This window comes from Saimiri boliviensis, chromosome 8 (assembly GCF_048565385.1).
Source record: "Saimiri boliviensis isolate mSaiBol1 chromosome 8, mSaiBol1.pri, whole genome shotgun sequence".
NCBI classification, from domain to species: Eukaryota; Metazoa; Chordata; class Mammalia; order Primates; family Cebidae; genus Saimiri; species Saimiri boliviensis.
Window position 1 is genome coordinate 48,675,016 of NC_133456.1, and position 16,133 is coordinate 48,691,148.

Consider the following 16,133-nt stretch of genomic DNA (forward strand, 5'->3'; position numbering starts at 1 on the left):
ATGGTAAATGGAAAACGTGGTGTTCAGTTCAACAGAGTCCTAGGGGATTCGTCAGGAAAACAGTGAAGGGAGATCCCAGGATGAAGCTGTGTACCAGGCACTGGGAACAATTAGTCCCAGGACATTTTTTTTTTTTTTTTTTTTTTAAAGACAGGGTCTTGCTCTGTTACCCAGGCTAGAGTGCAATGGCACTATCAGTGCTCACTGCAGCCTCCACATCCCAGGCTCAAATGAGCCTCCTGTCTTAGCCTCCCAAATAGATGGGACCACAGGCATGCAGCACCATGCTCAGCTAATTTTTGTATTTTTTTGTAGAGACGGTTTTACCATGTTTCCCAGGCTGGTCTCAAACTCCTGGACTCAAGCGATCTGCCCTCTTCAGCCTCCCAAAATGCTGGGGTTACAGGCATAAGCCACCAGGCCCAGCCCAGGACATAATAGTTTGAAGAGATTTCCAAAAAGGTGATGGGTTTTAAATCTCCTCCCAGTACAGTTGGGGGCAGGGTTTGGCAAATTAGTAAGTGCAAAGAGACTTAACTAAAACAAAAAGCAAGAAAGGAAAAAGAATTATAGTATACTATATGTGGCCCAGTGGTAATAACATTTACATCCTAAAAATGCAAGCCTTGAAATTGATCTACTCAAGAATATGATACAACAGTATTGATAAACAGGGGTAATGGAAATCGTTTACATGTCTAAGTAGGGAGTAGAGGAGTGAAAATGCGAATCAACTTCCTTTATGTATGTTACATAGAGTTACAAAGAGAAGCATTGAGGGCTTCATCCAAGCACAGCTGCACTTAAAAACAAAGTCAAAGATAACTCTAGAAGCAAAATATAGTGGAGATGATTGGCCAGGAGACCAATTTTACTTGTTATAAAAAATAGAGTTTGAAGAGGGTAAGCATATATAACTTTGATTTTAAAAAGAACAAAACTTTTGTGAATCTTCAACGATGAGATAAAATCCAAGGACCATTAATTATAGCCTAACATTTCTGTTTCCAGCCCCTACTTCTATTCCACACGACAACTATTAGTACTCATACTAATGATAGTATTCTTTTTTTTAACCCTTCCTGTAAAACCTATTTGAAGCCCAACCTTCTTGATAATTCACTTTTTTAACATGTAAGTCTTGTGCTGTTGAGATTAGGTGATCGAGGCCATCATGGCCAACATGGTGAAACCCCACCTCTACTAACAATACAAAAATCAACTGGGCGTGGTGGCACACGCCTGTAGTCCCAGCTACTCTGGAGACTGAGGCAGGAGAATCGCTTGAATCTGGGAGGTGGCAGTTGCAGTGAGCTGAGATCATGCTACTGCACGCCATCCAGCCTGGGACAGAATGAGACTGCATCTCAAAAAAATAAAAAAATGTCTTCAATTATTTCAGGTTTAAAAAAAAAAGAAAAGAAAAAAAATGACCAGGCGAGGTGGCTTGCCTGGCCTATAATCCCAGCACTTTGGGAGGCCAAGGTGGCTGGATCATGACGTCAGGAGTTCGAGACCAGCCTGGCCAACATAGTGAAACCCCCATCTCTACTAATAATGCAAAAAATTGGGTCGGGCGCGGTGGCTCAGCCTGTAATCCCAGCACTTTGGGAGGCCGAGGCGGGTGGATCACGAGGTCGAGAGATCGAGACCATCCTGGTCAACATAGTGAAACCCGTCTCTACTAAAAATACAAAAAAAAAAAAACTAGCTGGGCGTGGTGGCACGTGCCTGTAATCCCAGCTACTTAGGAGGCTGAGGCAGGAGAATTGCCTGAACCCAGGAGGCGGAGGTTGCGGTGAGCGGAGATCGCGCCATTGCACTCCAGCCTGGGTAACGAGAGCGAAACTCCGTCTCAAAAAAAAAAAAAAAAAAAAATTGCAAAAAATTAGCCAGACGTGGTCGCAGGCACCTGTAATCCCAGCTACTCAGGAAGCTGAAGCAGGAGAACTGCTTGAACCAGGAGGCAGAAGTTGCAGTGAGCCCAGACTGCACCATAGCACTCCAGCCTGGGCAACAGAGTGAGACTCTGTCTCAAAATAATAATAATAAAAAATAAATAAAGAAAACAAAAATCTTGTGCTATCATCAGACTTCAGCCTCTCCAGAATAGGACTTGAGTCTTACCGCTTTTACCTTTATAATCTAGTACCTATTGTTTTTTACATAGTACATGTGTTTATTGATTTATATAACTGTAACAAAAACCAAGTTCAAATATGAGTTGAGTTTCATTTAACATTTTGTAATGTTAATACATTTAATGAGAATTTTGTTTACTTTTCTTTTAGTTGTGTAAAAAACAGTTTCAGTACAGTGCCTCCTTGCGAGCACACCTTATTCGTCATACCAGAAAAGATGCACCCTCTTCATCTTCATCCAATTCCACATCTAATGAAGCATCAGGAACATCATCTGAGAAGGGCAGAACCAAACGGGAATTTATATGTTCCATATGTGGAAGAACATTACCTAAATTATACTCTCTTCGAATACACATGTTAAAGCACACAGGTGTAAAGCCACATGCATGCCAGGTAAAGCTATGACATTTATTTTGCTATTTAAAGAACATTAGAACTTAACTATGGGTGCCAAAGAGACTGGCGGGATAAGTATTCTCAAGTCACTCGTATTTTTAAAATGTCAGGGAAATGTATGACTTCTTTATTGCCTAGATCAAAGGTGATTCCCTATCGTCATACATTTTTAATTTGCTCTCTGACGTTGTAATTTAAATCTATTTAAGATGTTTGTGAAAACTTACTAGGGTTCAGAGAATGTATAGGGTAAAAAATAACCAATTTATCCTTCCAGTCATTCCTTAATCTTCAACAGGACCAACCGGGACTGGAAAGGAACCCATGGCTTTAACAAATCTCTGTGGTCCATAAAAGTCCTGCCTAAGCTGTGTTCCCTAGAGCTAAAGATCGAAAGTACCTAAATGCCAGGCCGGGAGCAGTGGCTCATGCCTGTAATCCCAGCACTTTGGGAGGCCAAGGCAGGTGGATCACAAGGTCAGGAGTTTGAGACCAGCCTGGCCAACATGGTGAAACAGCATCTCTACTAAAAATCAAAAAACAAAATACTAGCTGGGCATGATGGCGGATGCCTATAATCCCCAGCTACTTGGGAGGCTGAGGCAGGAGAATCACTTGAACCTGAACTGTGGAGGTTGCAGTGAGCTGAGATTGTATCACTGCACTCCAGCCTGGGCAACAAAGCAAGAATCTGTCTCCAAAAAAAAAAAAAAAAGGGGGGGGGGTACCTAAATGCCAAATCGTGAATCCTGTAAGTAGTCACTTCAGGCTATTTGAAACAGTGAAAAATTTCTAGTAGCACTTGTAACCTTACATATGAGTATGACTCAGTTTGGGTTTTTTCTGTCTGTTTTGAGACAAGGTATTGCTCCATCACTCAGGCTGGATTGTAATGGCATGATCACAGCTTACTGGAGCCTCCACGTCCCAGAAGCTTAAACCATCCTTCCACCTCAGCCTCCCAAGTAGATGGGATTACAGTTGTGCACCACCACACCTGGCTAATTTTTTTTTATATATTTTGTGGAGATGAGATCTCACTGTCTTGCCCAGGCTGGCCTCAAACTCCTGGGCTCAACTAGTTCCTGCCTCAGGCTCCCAAAGTGCTGGAATTATAGGCGTGAGCCACTATGCCAGGCCTAACTCAGTTTTTTTTTTAATTAAAAAACAGTTCTAGGCCGGGCGCGGTGGCTCAAGCTTGTAATCCCAGCACTTTGGGAGGCTGAGGCGGGTGGATCACGAGGTCGAGAGATCGAGACCATCCTGGTCAACATGGTGAAACCCCGTCTCTACTAAAAATACAAAAAATTAGCTGGGCGTGGTGGCGCGTGCCTGTAATCCCAGCTACTCAGGAGGCTGAGGCAGGAGAATTGCCTGAACCCAGGAGGCGGAGGTTGCGGTGAGCCGAGATCGCGCCGTTGCACTCCAGCCTGGGTAACAAGAGCGAAACTCCGTCTCAAAATAAATAAATAAATAAATAAAAAATAAAAAAAAGAACATATTCATTTTCTCTGTCCTCGTTGTTAGATAATCTCCCTTTTTGTTTTATTGACTTAATCACCCCCGTTCTATCTTAGGTCTGTGGAAAGACTTTTATCTATAAGCATGGTCTAAAATTACACCAGAGTCTCCATCAGTCACAAAAGCAGTTCCAATGTGAGCTGTGTGTTAAGTCATTTGTTACCAAACGGAGTCTTCAAGAACATATGAGTATTCACACAGGTAATGAGAAATTTATATTGACATAGTTACATTTCATAAACTATTAATTTATAATGATTATTCTGTAATTATACCAGAAATAATGTTGATAAACTGATAGTTGTGTGTGCTCAATTTTGTATTGAGACAGTATTTAAAATTAAAAGCATTTTTCTTAACTGTTGCATTTTCTTAAATCTGGTTTTACAGCTGTGTTTGTGTACAGAATATTCATTGTTTGCTTCAATGTAGAAAAATGTGTACTAAGTGTTAAAATCGGCATAATTTAAATTTAGGCATAAAGAAATGATCATGCTTTTAAAAAATTAAACGATAGGTAGTCATAATTGTCCACATAGGAGTTGACTTACATTTTTTGTCCATATTTACTTATTTTTAGATGTTTTAAAGCAGAAATGTACAAATAGCCAATGAAGGGTAGATCCTACTGCAACTTGAATTCAACTGTATTACTATAACAATCCATAGGTCATAACAACTGTATCACATTTCTTGGAGTGTAGCCTCTGATAATACTATAGTTGTTGAGAGGAAAGGGGGATTTTGATACAGTTTATTGTTATTCTTATATGTCTGCCAAATGTTATAGATTCCATGTCCCTTTGGTAAAATAACTTCTGAAATACGACATAAAGAATTCTGTTAAAAGAGGACTGATTGCTGGATATGTGACAGGATTTTAATTTTTTTAATAGGAGAGTCCAAGTACCTTTGCTCAGTTTGTGGAAAGTCTTTTCATAGGGGTTCTGGACTCAGCAAGCACTTCAAGAAACACCAACCAAAGCCTGAGGTTCGAGGCTATCATTGTACTCAGTAAGTATTCAATATGTGAGGCATTCAATTAATTTAATTATGTTTTCTTTTTTTTTTTTTTTTTTTTTTGAGACGGAGTTTCACTCTTGTTACCCAGGCTGGAGTGCAATGGCGCGATCTCGGCTCACCGCAACCTCCGCCTCCTGGGTTCAGGCAATTCTCCTGCCTCAGCCTCCTGAGTAGCTGGGATTACAGGCACGCGCCACCATGCCCAGCTAATTTTTTTTTTGCACTTTTAGTAGAGACGGGGTTTCACCATGTTGACCAGGATGGTCTCGATCTCTCGACCTCGTGATCCACCCGCCTCGGCCTCCCAAAGTGCTGGGATTACAGGCTTGAGCCACCGCGCCCGGCGCAATTTAATTATGTTTTTACTCAGTTTTCAAAAAAAATTTGAAGATGATATTAAACTGTAACTTCAGTTTCCTCATGATTTTAAAGTCTTTTTTTTCTTGCTTAAGTGTTACTATTTTTAAACATCTTTGTGATATAAATTATAAGCCATACAAATCACTCATTTAAAGTGATTTAAGGAGATTTTCAAATGTACTACCTGGAGGTGGGGACTGTGGAAAGAAGGGTCTCACTAGCAGCCAGCTTCTTTACCCCACTCGTCTTCATTTCCAGAGCCTCCTAAAATCTCTGTTATAATCGAGGTAAAATTCATATAGCATAAAATTAATCAAGTCAGGCACAGCAGCTCAAGCCTGTAATCCCAGCACTTTGGGAGGCCAAGGCAGGAGGATCATCTAAAGTCAGAAATTTGAGACCAGCCTGGCCAACATGGCAAAACCCCGTCTCTACTAAAAATACAAAAATCAGCCAGTCATGGTGTCACAATGCCTGTAGTCTGAGCTTCTTCAGAGGCTGAGGTAGAATAATCACGAACCCGAGAGGTGGAGGTTGCAGTGAGCAGCACAAGATTGAACCACTGCACTCCATACTGGGTGACAGAGTGAGACTCGCCTAAATAAAAAACGATTCTAGGGTGGGTGCAGTGGCTCATGCCTGTAATCCCAGCACTTCAGGAGACAGAGGTAGGAGGATTGCTTAAGGCCAGAAATTCAAAACTAGTCTAGAGAGGCAACATAGCAAGACCCTGTCTCTTGGGGTCGGGGGGAAGCCAGGAAGCTATCTCCCTCTCCCTCTCCCTTTCCCTCCCTCCCTCCCTCCCTCCCTCCCTCCCTCCCTCTCTCTCTCTCTCTCTCTCTCTCTCTCTCTCTCTTTTTTTTAACTTTTATTTTAGGTTCAGGGGTACATCAGAAAGCTCTCTTACAGGGATTCAGCAGTTTTTTTTCTTTATTAAACATTTGCAGGCTGGGTGCGGTGGCTCAAGCCTGTAATCCCAGCACTTTGGGAGGCCAAGGCGGGTAGATCACGAGGTCAAGAGATCGAGACCATCCTGGTCAACATGGTGAAACCCCGTCTCTACTAAAAATACAAAAAATTAGCTGGGCGTGGTGGTGCGTGCCTGTAATCCCAGCTACTCAGGAGGCTGAGGCAGGAGAATTGCCTGAACCCAGGAGGCGGAGGTTGCAGTGAGCCGAGATGGCGCCATTGCACTCCAGCCTGGGTAACAAGAGCGAAACTCCGTCTCAAAAAAAAAAAAAAAAAAATTTGCCTGGTCAGTATAAGTTTTTAATTAGTGTCTAGAGTTCCTGGTGAGGTTGATTCTGACAGTTTGCTAGTTTATCCTCTGCTTTTACAGAGAGATGGGCTTTTGGAGTTTCCTACTTGCCATATTTGTTGATGTTACTCTAATTAGTCTTATTTTGAAATAAAGATAGTTTGTCATCAATACATTTTCAGTTGTAAGTGAAAGTACACCCAACCAAAACAGGCTTGAATTAAGTGTAAAGTCTAGGAGTGTAAGTGGTTTAATGTAAACTGTATTCAAATTCATTAGCACTTTGGTTTCTCAGAGGCACCATATGGATGATGGCAGTGGTTTCAGTCTCACATCCTCAAAGGACAGTGGCAGTGGCAGTGGATTCAGTTTCACATCCTCTCAAATCCCAAATTGTCAAACTTCGTCTCTGGTAGTTCCATCAAAGCCCTGAGGGTTACTCCAGTTACATCAAGTCAACCCCGAGTCAATCACTGTAAGGCAGGCATCCCTGAACTTTTTACACAGGGGCCAGTTCACTGTCCCTCAGACCGTTGGAGGGCCGCCACATACTGTGCTCCTCTCACTGACCACCAATGAAAGAGGTGCCCCTTCCTGAAGTGCGGCGGGGGGCCGGATAAATGGCCTCAGGGGGCCGCATGTGGCCCGAAGGCTGTAGTTCGGGGACGCCTGCTGTCAGGGAATGCTGTCCTGTGATTGACTCAGGCCCAAGTCATTGCTGTCTCCCTAGGGTCAAAGGTAAAGCCTACCCTCAACACATGGACTGAGAATTAGAGGGTTGAATCTCAAAGTGGGGTCAGTTAGGGGAGAGAGAATAATAAATTTCCTCTGTAATAACTGTTGAGAACATGTACGATTCTTTCGAAAACATTTCTAGTGGTCTTACAATAAAAAGAACCTAAAACCCTGTAGCCTTTATGAAAGATTGGAAAATTAGGGAATTCTTTTAGGTTGAGATCATCTTTTGGAGTTCTAAAAAACTAAAAATAGTTACCGAGTTCTTGGAAACTTGTTTTAAAGGAATAAGATTATACAATTGGGTAACTGAACTTTATTGCAGATGTGAAAAAAGTTTCTTTGAAGCTAGAGATCTTCGCCAGCACATGAACAAACATCTTGGTGTGAAGCCATTCCAGTGCCAATTTTGTGATAAGTGCTATAGTTGGAAGAAAGATTGGTATTCCCATGTGAAGTCTCATTCTGTCACTGAGCCTTATAGGTGGGTACATTTGAGAAGGAGCTGAACTTGATGCATGTGTGTTCTCTGATTGTTACGGCTGCTGCTGCTTTGGACAAAATAATTTGGTCTTTTGCCCTATTTTAGGTGTAATATATGTGGCAAAGAATTTTACGAAAAAGCTTTGTTCAGAAGGCATGTAAAGAAAGCTACCCATGGGAAAAAAGGAAGAGCAAAGCAAAACCTGGAACGGGTGTGTGAGAAATGTGGAAGAAAATTCACTCAGCTAAGAGAATATAGGAGACACATGAACAACCATGAAGGTATCTACGCTTTGTGTTATATGTATCTAAATAGAATAAAAGCTACTCCAGTAGTGATTCTCCTTTTGCCGGCTGTTTCACCTTCCTTGGTTAGAGATTAATTTTTTTTTATTTTTTTTATTTTTGAGACGGAGTTTCGCTCTTGTTGCCCAGGCTGGAGTGCAATGGCGCGATCTCGGCTCACCGCAACCTCCGCCTCCTGGGTTCAGGCAATTCTCCTGCCTCAGCCTCCTGAGTAGCTGGGATTACAGGCACGCGCCACCATGCCCAGCTACTTTTTTGTATTTTTAGTAGAGACGGGGTTTCACCATGTTGACCAGGATGGTCTCGATCTCTTGACCTCGTGATCCACCCGCCTCGGCCTCCCAAAGTGCTGGGATTACAGGCTTGAGCCACCGCGCCCGGCCAGAGATTAATTTTTTATCTTTATTCAAATGACAGAGGTGATCCTCAACCTGAGTACCTTTTATTGTGTATACAAACAGATTCCTATTTTAGTGAACTTAATTCCATATCAACATTGTTAGGCTGAACTAACCTATTTGAAGCCTCTTTTTTATTATCGTAGGGTTATAGGATTGCTGTGTAGGAATGAAGGAATAAATGAGATCATGCACAGAAACTAAAATTTGTCTCTCAATCACATCTGTCCATACGAACATCTTTAGAGAGATTTATAGAGTCTTGTTTATTCTAAGGAAAACCATTAGGGCCTAAATAAAACGTTTCCATAGTCAAGATAGAAAGGCTTATCTAATGTACATAAAAGGAAATTTGGCAGACAGTTTAAATGTATTTTGGTACTTGCCCCTCACTACACATGCTTTTTTTTTTTTTGTCTTTTCTTTTCTTTAGGAGTTAAGCCATTTGAGTGCTTAACATGCGGAGTCGCTTGGGCTGATGCCCGATCTCTAAAGCGCCACGTCAGAACACATACAGGTGAACGGCCCTATGTCTGTCCCGTATGTAGTGAAGCCTACATAGATGCTCGAACACTCCGTAAACATATGACTAAATTCCACAGAGACTATGTGCCTTGCAAAATTATGCTGGAAAAAGACACCCTTCAGTTTCATAACCAAGGAACTCAGGTGGCACATGCTGTTAGCATCTTAACAGCAGACATGCAGGAACAAGAAAGCAGTGGTCCTCAAGAACTTGAGACTGTGGTAGTGACAGGAGAAACTATGGAAGCTCTGGAAGCTGTTGCAGCTACTGAAGAGTATCCATCGGTTTCTACACTTTCTGACCAAAGTATAATGCAAGTGGTTAATTATGTATTGGCACAACAGCAAGGACAGAAGCTGTCTGAAGTTGCAGAAGCTATTCAGACTGTTAAAGTAGAGGTAGCACATATTTCAGAAGGAGAATGAATATGTTATGAAGATAAAAAGTAACATCTCTTTTACACTGAACTCACAGAACATTTGTTTACAGTTCTTTGTGACTATGTGCTTGGAGTTTACATATCAAAGCTCTGGGCTGTTTGGTAACATAACATTTCCAAATATTCTGTCCGGTCAATGGGTTCTATAGAAAAGTCCATTTAGTGTAAAGGAATTGAAAACAAGTCTATTAGGTTGGTGCAATTACTTTGTAATTGGCTAATTAATTACTTTTGCACTAACCTAATATTTGATGGCAGTGGTTTATCATGATACACCTTTTATGAATTAATGTTTATAAATGACTGTACTGAATTTAAAACTGTACAGTTTCATTTGCATTTTGACATCATTATACATTTTGCATTTAAAAGGCTGCACCAGTTGGCTTTTCTTCTGTTTTATTCTCAAAATATAGAGATTCCGTGATTTATTTGCCCTGTTTATGGATTAAAAAGAAAATTCTAATATAAAAGCATTTCAATAGGATGCATAGGTATATTACTTTTAAATGCTTTAGATCTGTGATTCTTGACTATTTATTTTATCCCCTTTTAAGTCAGGGATTCTTTATTCTGTTTTAAAGCACTTAATGAGTTACATGTTGTAATCAAGTTTGCACAATATATTTATCTATATGGGGAACCCATAAATGAATAGCTAATTTTCAAATGCCATTAAAATGCATGAAATGCTTATTAAAACCTTATTATACTGTCTCTTCAAGGCAAGTAAATTGACCATGAGAAAAGAACAGTTATTAAACACTGTCGATGGAAAATTTCTCCTTGTTAACATAGGACAATTAATGGGGAAAAAAAATTCTCATTCTTTGCAAAGAATGAACAAGTTGATAAGCTAGGTTTGGTATGTTTTCAGCTTTTTTATCATGTTTGTTTAATTTGGTTGAAAAACTGCAGCTGAGAAATCGGATAGCAATACAGAAATTCACAGCAGCTCTGTGGATACCATGTAATTATCAGATAATTTCAGAATATTGAATATTATTCAGTGCAACCCTCATAGTATAATACTTGAAGAAATTAATTGATTACAATTTCACCAAATTGTTGAAGGTAAATTTTTTTCTTTTGAGATGAAGTTTTGCTCTTTTGCCCAGGCTGGAGTGCAGTGGCGCAATCTCAGCTCCCCATAAGCTCCGCCTCCTGGGTTCAAGCGATTCTCCTGCCTCAGCCTCCCAAATAGCTGGGATTACAGCATGTGCCACCATGCCCAGCTAATTTTGTATTTTCTGGTAGAGATGGGGTTTCTCCATGTTGGTCAGGTTGGTCTCAAACTCCTGACCTCAGGTGATCTGCCTGCCTCCGCCTCCCAAAGTGCTGGGATTACAGGTGTAAGCCACCATGCCCAGCCTGAAGATAAATTATTTTTAAAGGTTACCTGAAAACTAAATTATATTAATTCATATGTTTGATTTTTAAATCCCACCTCCTTAAAGCTATCCAATTTTCTGACTTTGAAAATAACCATGAGAGATGCCACATTTCTCTCTGGGGAGTTACCACTCAAAGTATAATTGTTAAAAATTAAGCCTTTAGGTATTAGAAGCTGTTATAAAGTATTAAATAAAGATACAAGCAGATCACATGTAAATCATTCCTAAAGCACAAGAAAAGAATGTGCCTTGATGTACATATATTATTAAGATGCCTCTCCCAGTTTACTTTAAAAATGGCTTTAAGAATAAAGAATAAATGTGATAGTTGTGCATGCATTATATATTTGCATTTGCAAATTTTTCATTGTTTTAACAGCTGTGTGGCTGACTTCCAATTTTAAGAAGTGAATTGATATATAGCCCATAACTTTATAATGGCTGCTCATTTATCTTTCGGTTGGCGAAAAAGCATTTCAACCTGTCTAAAATTTGGAATTGTGTCTTTTATGTTCCATCCTCACTATTGTTACTAGATTTAGTTTAAAAATTGTATACGACCATTAATGTATGTCATAAATATGTAAATAAAAGATGTTGAATCTTGTTTAAAAGCATGAGCTTTGGAGTTGGGCTTGTCACTATTTTCAATTCATAAATCAGTTGTTACTTGATATGTTATTACGTTAATTTATTTTAAAATGGAAAGGAAATCAAACATGAAAAAATAACGATTGGAGGAAGGAACACAATATTAAAACTTCTTACTCTTAAATATAATTGATATGGACAGGAGGCAGGGAAATAATGGGTAGAAGGGGTTCCCCAGCAAAGGCCTGGAAAACCCACGGCCCTAAATGGGAACAGACATTCCTGTTTTCAGGCCCAAATGTTGCTTTGTGGTCCACCACAGCCCCCGATCCTGTACCCATATAAACCCTAAACCCCAGGCTCCATGAGCAGAAGAGCAATGCAGCAGAGAATGAGAGAGAGAAGGAGCATCTAAACGAAAGGAGTTCAGCTGGGGATGGTCGGAGAGATCAGCCGTGGGGTGGCTGAACTCCGAGGGAAGATGATCTTCCCAATCCATCCCCTTTCCAGCGCCATCCATCCCGCTGAGAGCCGCTGTTACCCGGCAATAAAAGCCCTTCATTTACTATCCTTCAATTTGTCCATGTGACCTGATTATTCCTGGATGCCAGACAAGAACCCAAGTACCAAGAGAGCACTGAGCTGGTTTAACACTTAAGCCATCTGTGGACAGCAGTGCTAAAGGAGCACTATAACATGCCCGCTGGGACTTCAGGAGTCACAGGCACCCCCAACCAGACGCTACTATGGGGCCAGAGCTCAAAAGCGCTCAATCCAGCTCCTGCACTTGCCCAGTCTGTGTGCTCCCCCTTCGGTAAGGGGTTTGGCTGAACAGATGAGCCATAACCCCATCGCATGTGAGGGGATCAGGGAACTCTCCTGTTTTATAATCTTGCCATAAAATTAAATATTGTGCCATCAGCCATCAGCTTTGAATAATTTAAATGTGTAGAATTATATAAATTCCATGTAGAAACAACTGTTGAGGTTCCAAAAATTCAGCACAGTTTTAATGTTACCATGAGGGCATTGCTAATTTATAACAATTCCTTTTTAGAAGCATAAAGCATATTGCTGTCATCCGATGACTTCCAAAAACTATAGGTGTCTCCTGATCAAATACCGAATCCTTAAGCACTTGTGGCTACTAGTTACTGCTGCTGGTACTAATCGATCTGAATCACTGCGGTTACTCCCTGAAATGCCATGTGTTGTCAATAGAAATGAATTAAGTAATGCTCTAACACGTTTTAATATGTTCATTTTACTAAAAGCCAATGGGAGAGTTGCATAATTGCACAAGATAAACTTGAATTTAGAGCTAAACCAAACCTTCAGGCTTTTCCCCCTCTTGTTCTTACAGCATTCATTGGTAAAAACTGTGGGCATGATTTTTTTTTTTTTTTTTTTGAGATGGAGTTTCGCTCTTGTTACCCAGGCTGGAGTGCAATGGCGCGATCTCGGCTCACCGCAACCTCCGCCTCCTGGGTTCAGGCAATTCTCCTGCCTCAGCCTCCTGAGTAGCTGGGATTACAGGCACGTGCCACCATGCCCAGCTAATTTTTTGTATTTTTTAGTAGAGACGGGGTTTCACCATGTTGACCAGGATGGTCTCGATCTCTCGACCTCGTGATCCACCCACCTCGGCCTCCCAAAGTGCTGGGATTACAGGCTTGAGCCACCGCGCCCGGCCGATGTTTTGTTTTTTTGAGACAGAGTCTCTGTTGCCCAGGCCAGAGTGTAGTGGATCACTAAATCAGGAGTTCGAGACCAGCCTGGACAATATGGTGAAACCCTGTCTCTACTAAAAATACAAAAAAAATTAGTGGGACATGGTGGCACACGCCTGTAGCCCCAGCTACTCAGGAGCCTGAGGCAGAAGAATCATGTGAACCTGGGAGGCGGAGGTTGAAGTGAGCCAAGATCGCACCACTGCACTCCAGCCTAATTGAAAGAGTGAGACTCTGTCTAAAAAAAAAAAAAAAAAAAAAAAACAGCCGGGCGCGGTGGCTCAAGCCTGTAATCCCAGCACTTTGGGAGGCCGAGGCGGGTGGATCACGAGGTCGAGAGATCGAGACTATCCTGGTCAATATGGTGAAACCCCATCTCTACTAAAAACACAAAAAAGTAGCTGGGCATGGTGGTGCGTGCCTGTAATCCCAGCTACTCAGGAGGCTGAGGCAGGAGAATTGCCTGAACCCAGGAGGCGGAGGTTGCGGTGAGCTGAGATCGCGCCATTGCACTCCAGCCTGGGTAACAAGAGCGAAACTCCGTCTCAAAAAAAAAAAAAACAAAAAACAAAAGAAACAAATAGAAAAATCTCTAACCTATGAGCCTTCAAGGAGATTGAATGAAGTAGTAACTTGGTCTCCCAGGTGGCGGCATGGGTGGCCTTATATCAATTAAACTCTTTACTACAAGGCGATGAATTTATTCTGTTTTTGCAATGCACAGAAAGAACCAGTCAGATGGTTACAAATGTTCAACTTTTTTTTTTTTTTTTTTTTTGAGACGGAGTTTCACTCTTGTTACCCAGGCTGGAGTGCAATGGCGCGATCTCAGCTCACCGCAACCTCCGCCTCCTGGGTTCAGGCAATTCTCCTGCCTCAGCCTCCTGAGTAGCTGGGATTACAGGCACGCCCCACCATGCCCAGCTAATGTTTTGTATTTTTAGTAGAGACGGGGTTTCACCATGTTGACCAGGATGGTCTCGATCTCTCGACCTTGTGATCCACCCGCCTCGGCCTCCCAAAGTGCTGGGATTACAAGCTTGAGCCACCGCGCCCGGCCAAATGTTCAACTTTTATAATATGTTCAGGCTGGGCGCTGTGGCTCACACCTGTAATCTCAGCACTTTGGGAGGCCGAGGCGGTGGATCACCTGAGGTCAGAAGTTTGAGACTAGCCTGGCCAACATGGTGACACACTGTCTCTACTAAAAATACAGAAATTGCACGTACCTGTAATCCCACCTACTCTGGAAGTTAGGCAGCAGAATTGCTTGAACCCAGGAGGTAGAGGTTGCTGTGAGCTGAGATTGTGCCACTGCACTCCAGCCCGGGGAACAGACCGAGACTCTGTCTCAAAAAAAAAAGAAAGAAATACCTGAGACTAGGTAATTTATTATAAAAAGGTTTAATTGGCTCACAGTTCCAAAGGCTGTGCAGAAAGCATGGCTGGGGAGACCTCAGGAAACTTGCAATCATGGTGGAAGTCAAAGGAGAAGCGGGCATGTCTTACGTGGCTGGAGCAGGAGGGAGAGCGGGTGGGGAGTTACCACACACTTTTAAACAACCTGATCTAGCACTGAAGGAGGAAATCCACCCCCATACTCCAGCCACCTCCCACCACGCCCCACCTCCAACATTGATTATAATTTGACATGAGATTTGGGTGGAGACACAGACCCAAATCTTATCGTCCATTCAGGTATCCTTTTTGTGATGTAATAATTTCTTTTTTTCTTTGGTTTTGGTTTTTTGTGTTTGTTTTGACTCAGAGTCTCACTCACTCTGTTTCCCAGGCTGGAGTGCAATGGCGCGATCTCGGCTCACTGCAACCTCCATCTCCCAGGTTTAAGTGATTCTCCTGCCTCAGCCTTGCAAGTAGTTGGGATTATAGGCGCCTGCCATCATGCCTGGCTAATGTTTTCTGTATTTTAATAGAGACAAGGTTTCACCATGTCAGCCCAGCTAGTCTTGAATGCCTGAAATCAGGTAACCTGCCTGCCTTGGCCTCCCGAAATGCTGGGATTACAGGTGTGAGCCACTGATCCCGGCCAGTAATTATTTCTTAATATCTTACCCACTTTCCAATGGGATTGTGTATGTTTTTCTCCTTCTGAATGCAAACTATTTGTCATTTATTATGCTTTGCAAATTCCATCTTCTACTTCAGAGCTTGTCTTTATATTGTCTTAATGGTATCTTTTCATGAATGTCCCTAATTTTAATGTCACCCAATTTATAAGTCTGTTTTTACAGACTTTCCCTGTTGGAAGGTCATTACATTTCCTTATTTTATCTTTTAAAAATTTTATGAGCGGCACCCAGGCTCACACCTATAATACCATCACTTTGGGAGGCCAAGATGGGCAGATCACGAGATCAGGAGTTTGACACCAGCCTGGCCAAAATGGTGAAACCTGTCTCTATCAAAAATACAAAAGTTGGCTGGGCGCGGTGGCTCAAGCCTGTAATCCCAGCACTTTGGGAGGCCGAGGCGGGTGGATCACAAGGTCGAGAGATCGAGACCAACCTGGTCAACATGGTGAAACCCCGTCTCTACTAAAAATACAAAAAATTAGCTAGGCATGGTGGCGCGTGCCTGTAATCCCAGCTACTCAGGAGGCTGAGGCAGGAGAATTGCCTGAACCCAGGAGGCGGAGGTTGCGGTGAGCCGAGATCGCGCCATTGCACTCCAGCCTGGGTGACAAGAGCAAAACTCCGTCTCAAAAAAAAAAAAAAAAAAAAAAAATACAAAAGTTAGCCAGATGTGTTGGCACATGCTGTAATCCCAGCTACTTGGGAGGCTGAGGCAGGAGAATTGCTTGAACCCAGG

The 16,133-nt window shown here is 42.0% G+C and overlaps 1 protein-coding gene across 1 annotated transcript in view; it reads left to right on the top strand.

Annotated features, from left to right (window-relative positions):
- The window catches only part of ZBTB11 (zinc finger and BTB domain containing 11), a 37,604-nt gene extending 26,001 nt beyond the window's left edge, over window positions 1-11,603 (top strand). The window contains exons 6-11 of the mRNA XM_039477133.2: window positions 2,292-2,537; window positions 4,118-4,262; window positions 4,958-5,075; window positions 7,763-7,921; window positions 8,027-8,202; window positions 9,058-11,603. Coding sequence (XP_039333067.2) covers window positions 2,292-2,537; window positions 4,118-4,262; window positions 4,958-5,075; window positions 7,763-7,921; window positions 8,027-8,202; window positions 9,058-9,575 — 1,362 coding nt within the window. The 3' untranslated portion in view covers window positions 9,576-11,603. The remainder of the gene's footprint in view (window positions 1-2,291; window positions 2,538-4,117; window positions 4,263-4,957; window positions 5,076-7,762; window positions 7,922-8,026; window positions 8,203-9,057) is intronic.
- The last annotated feature ends 4,530 nt before the right edge of the window (window positions 11,604-16,133 follow it).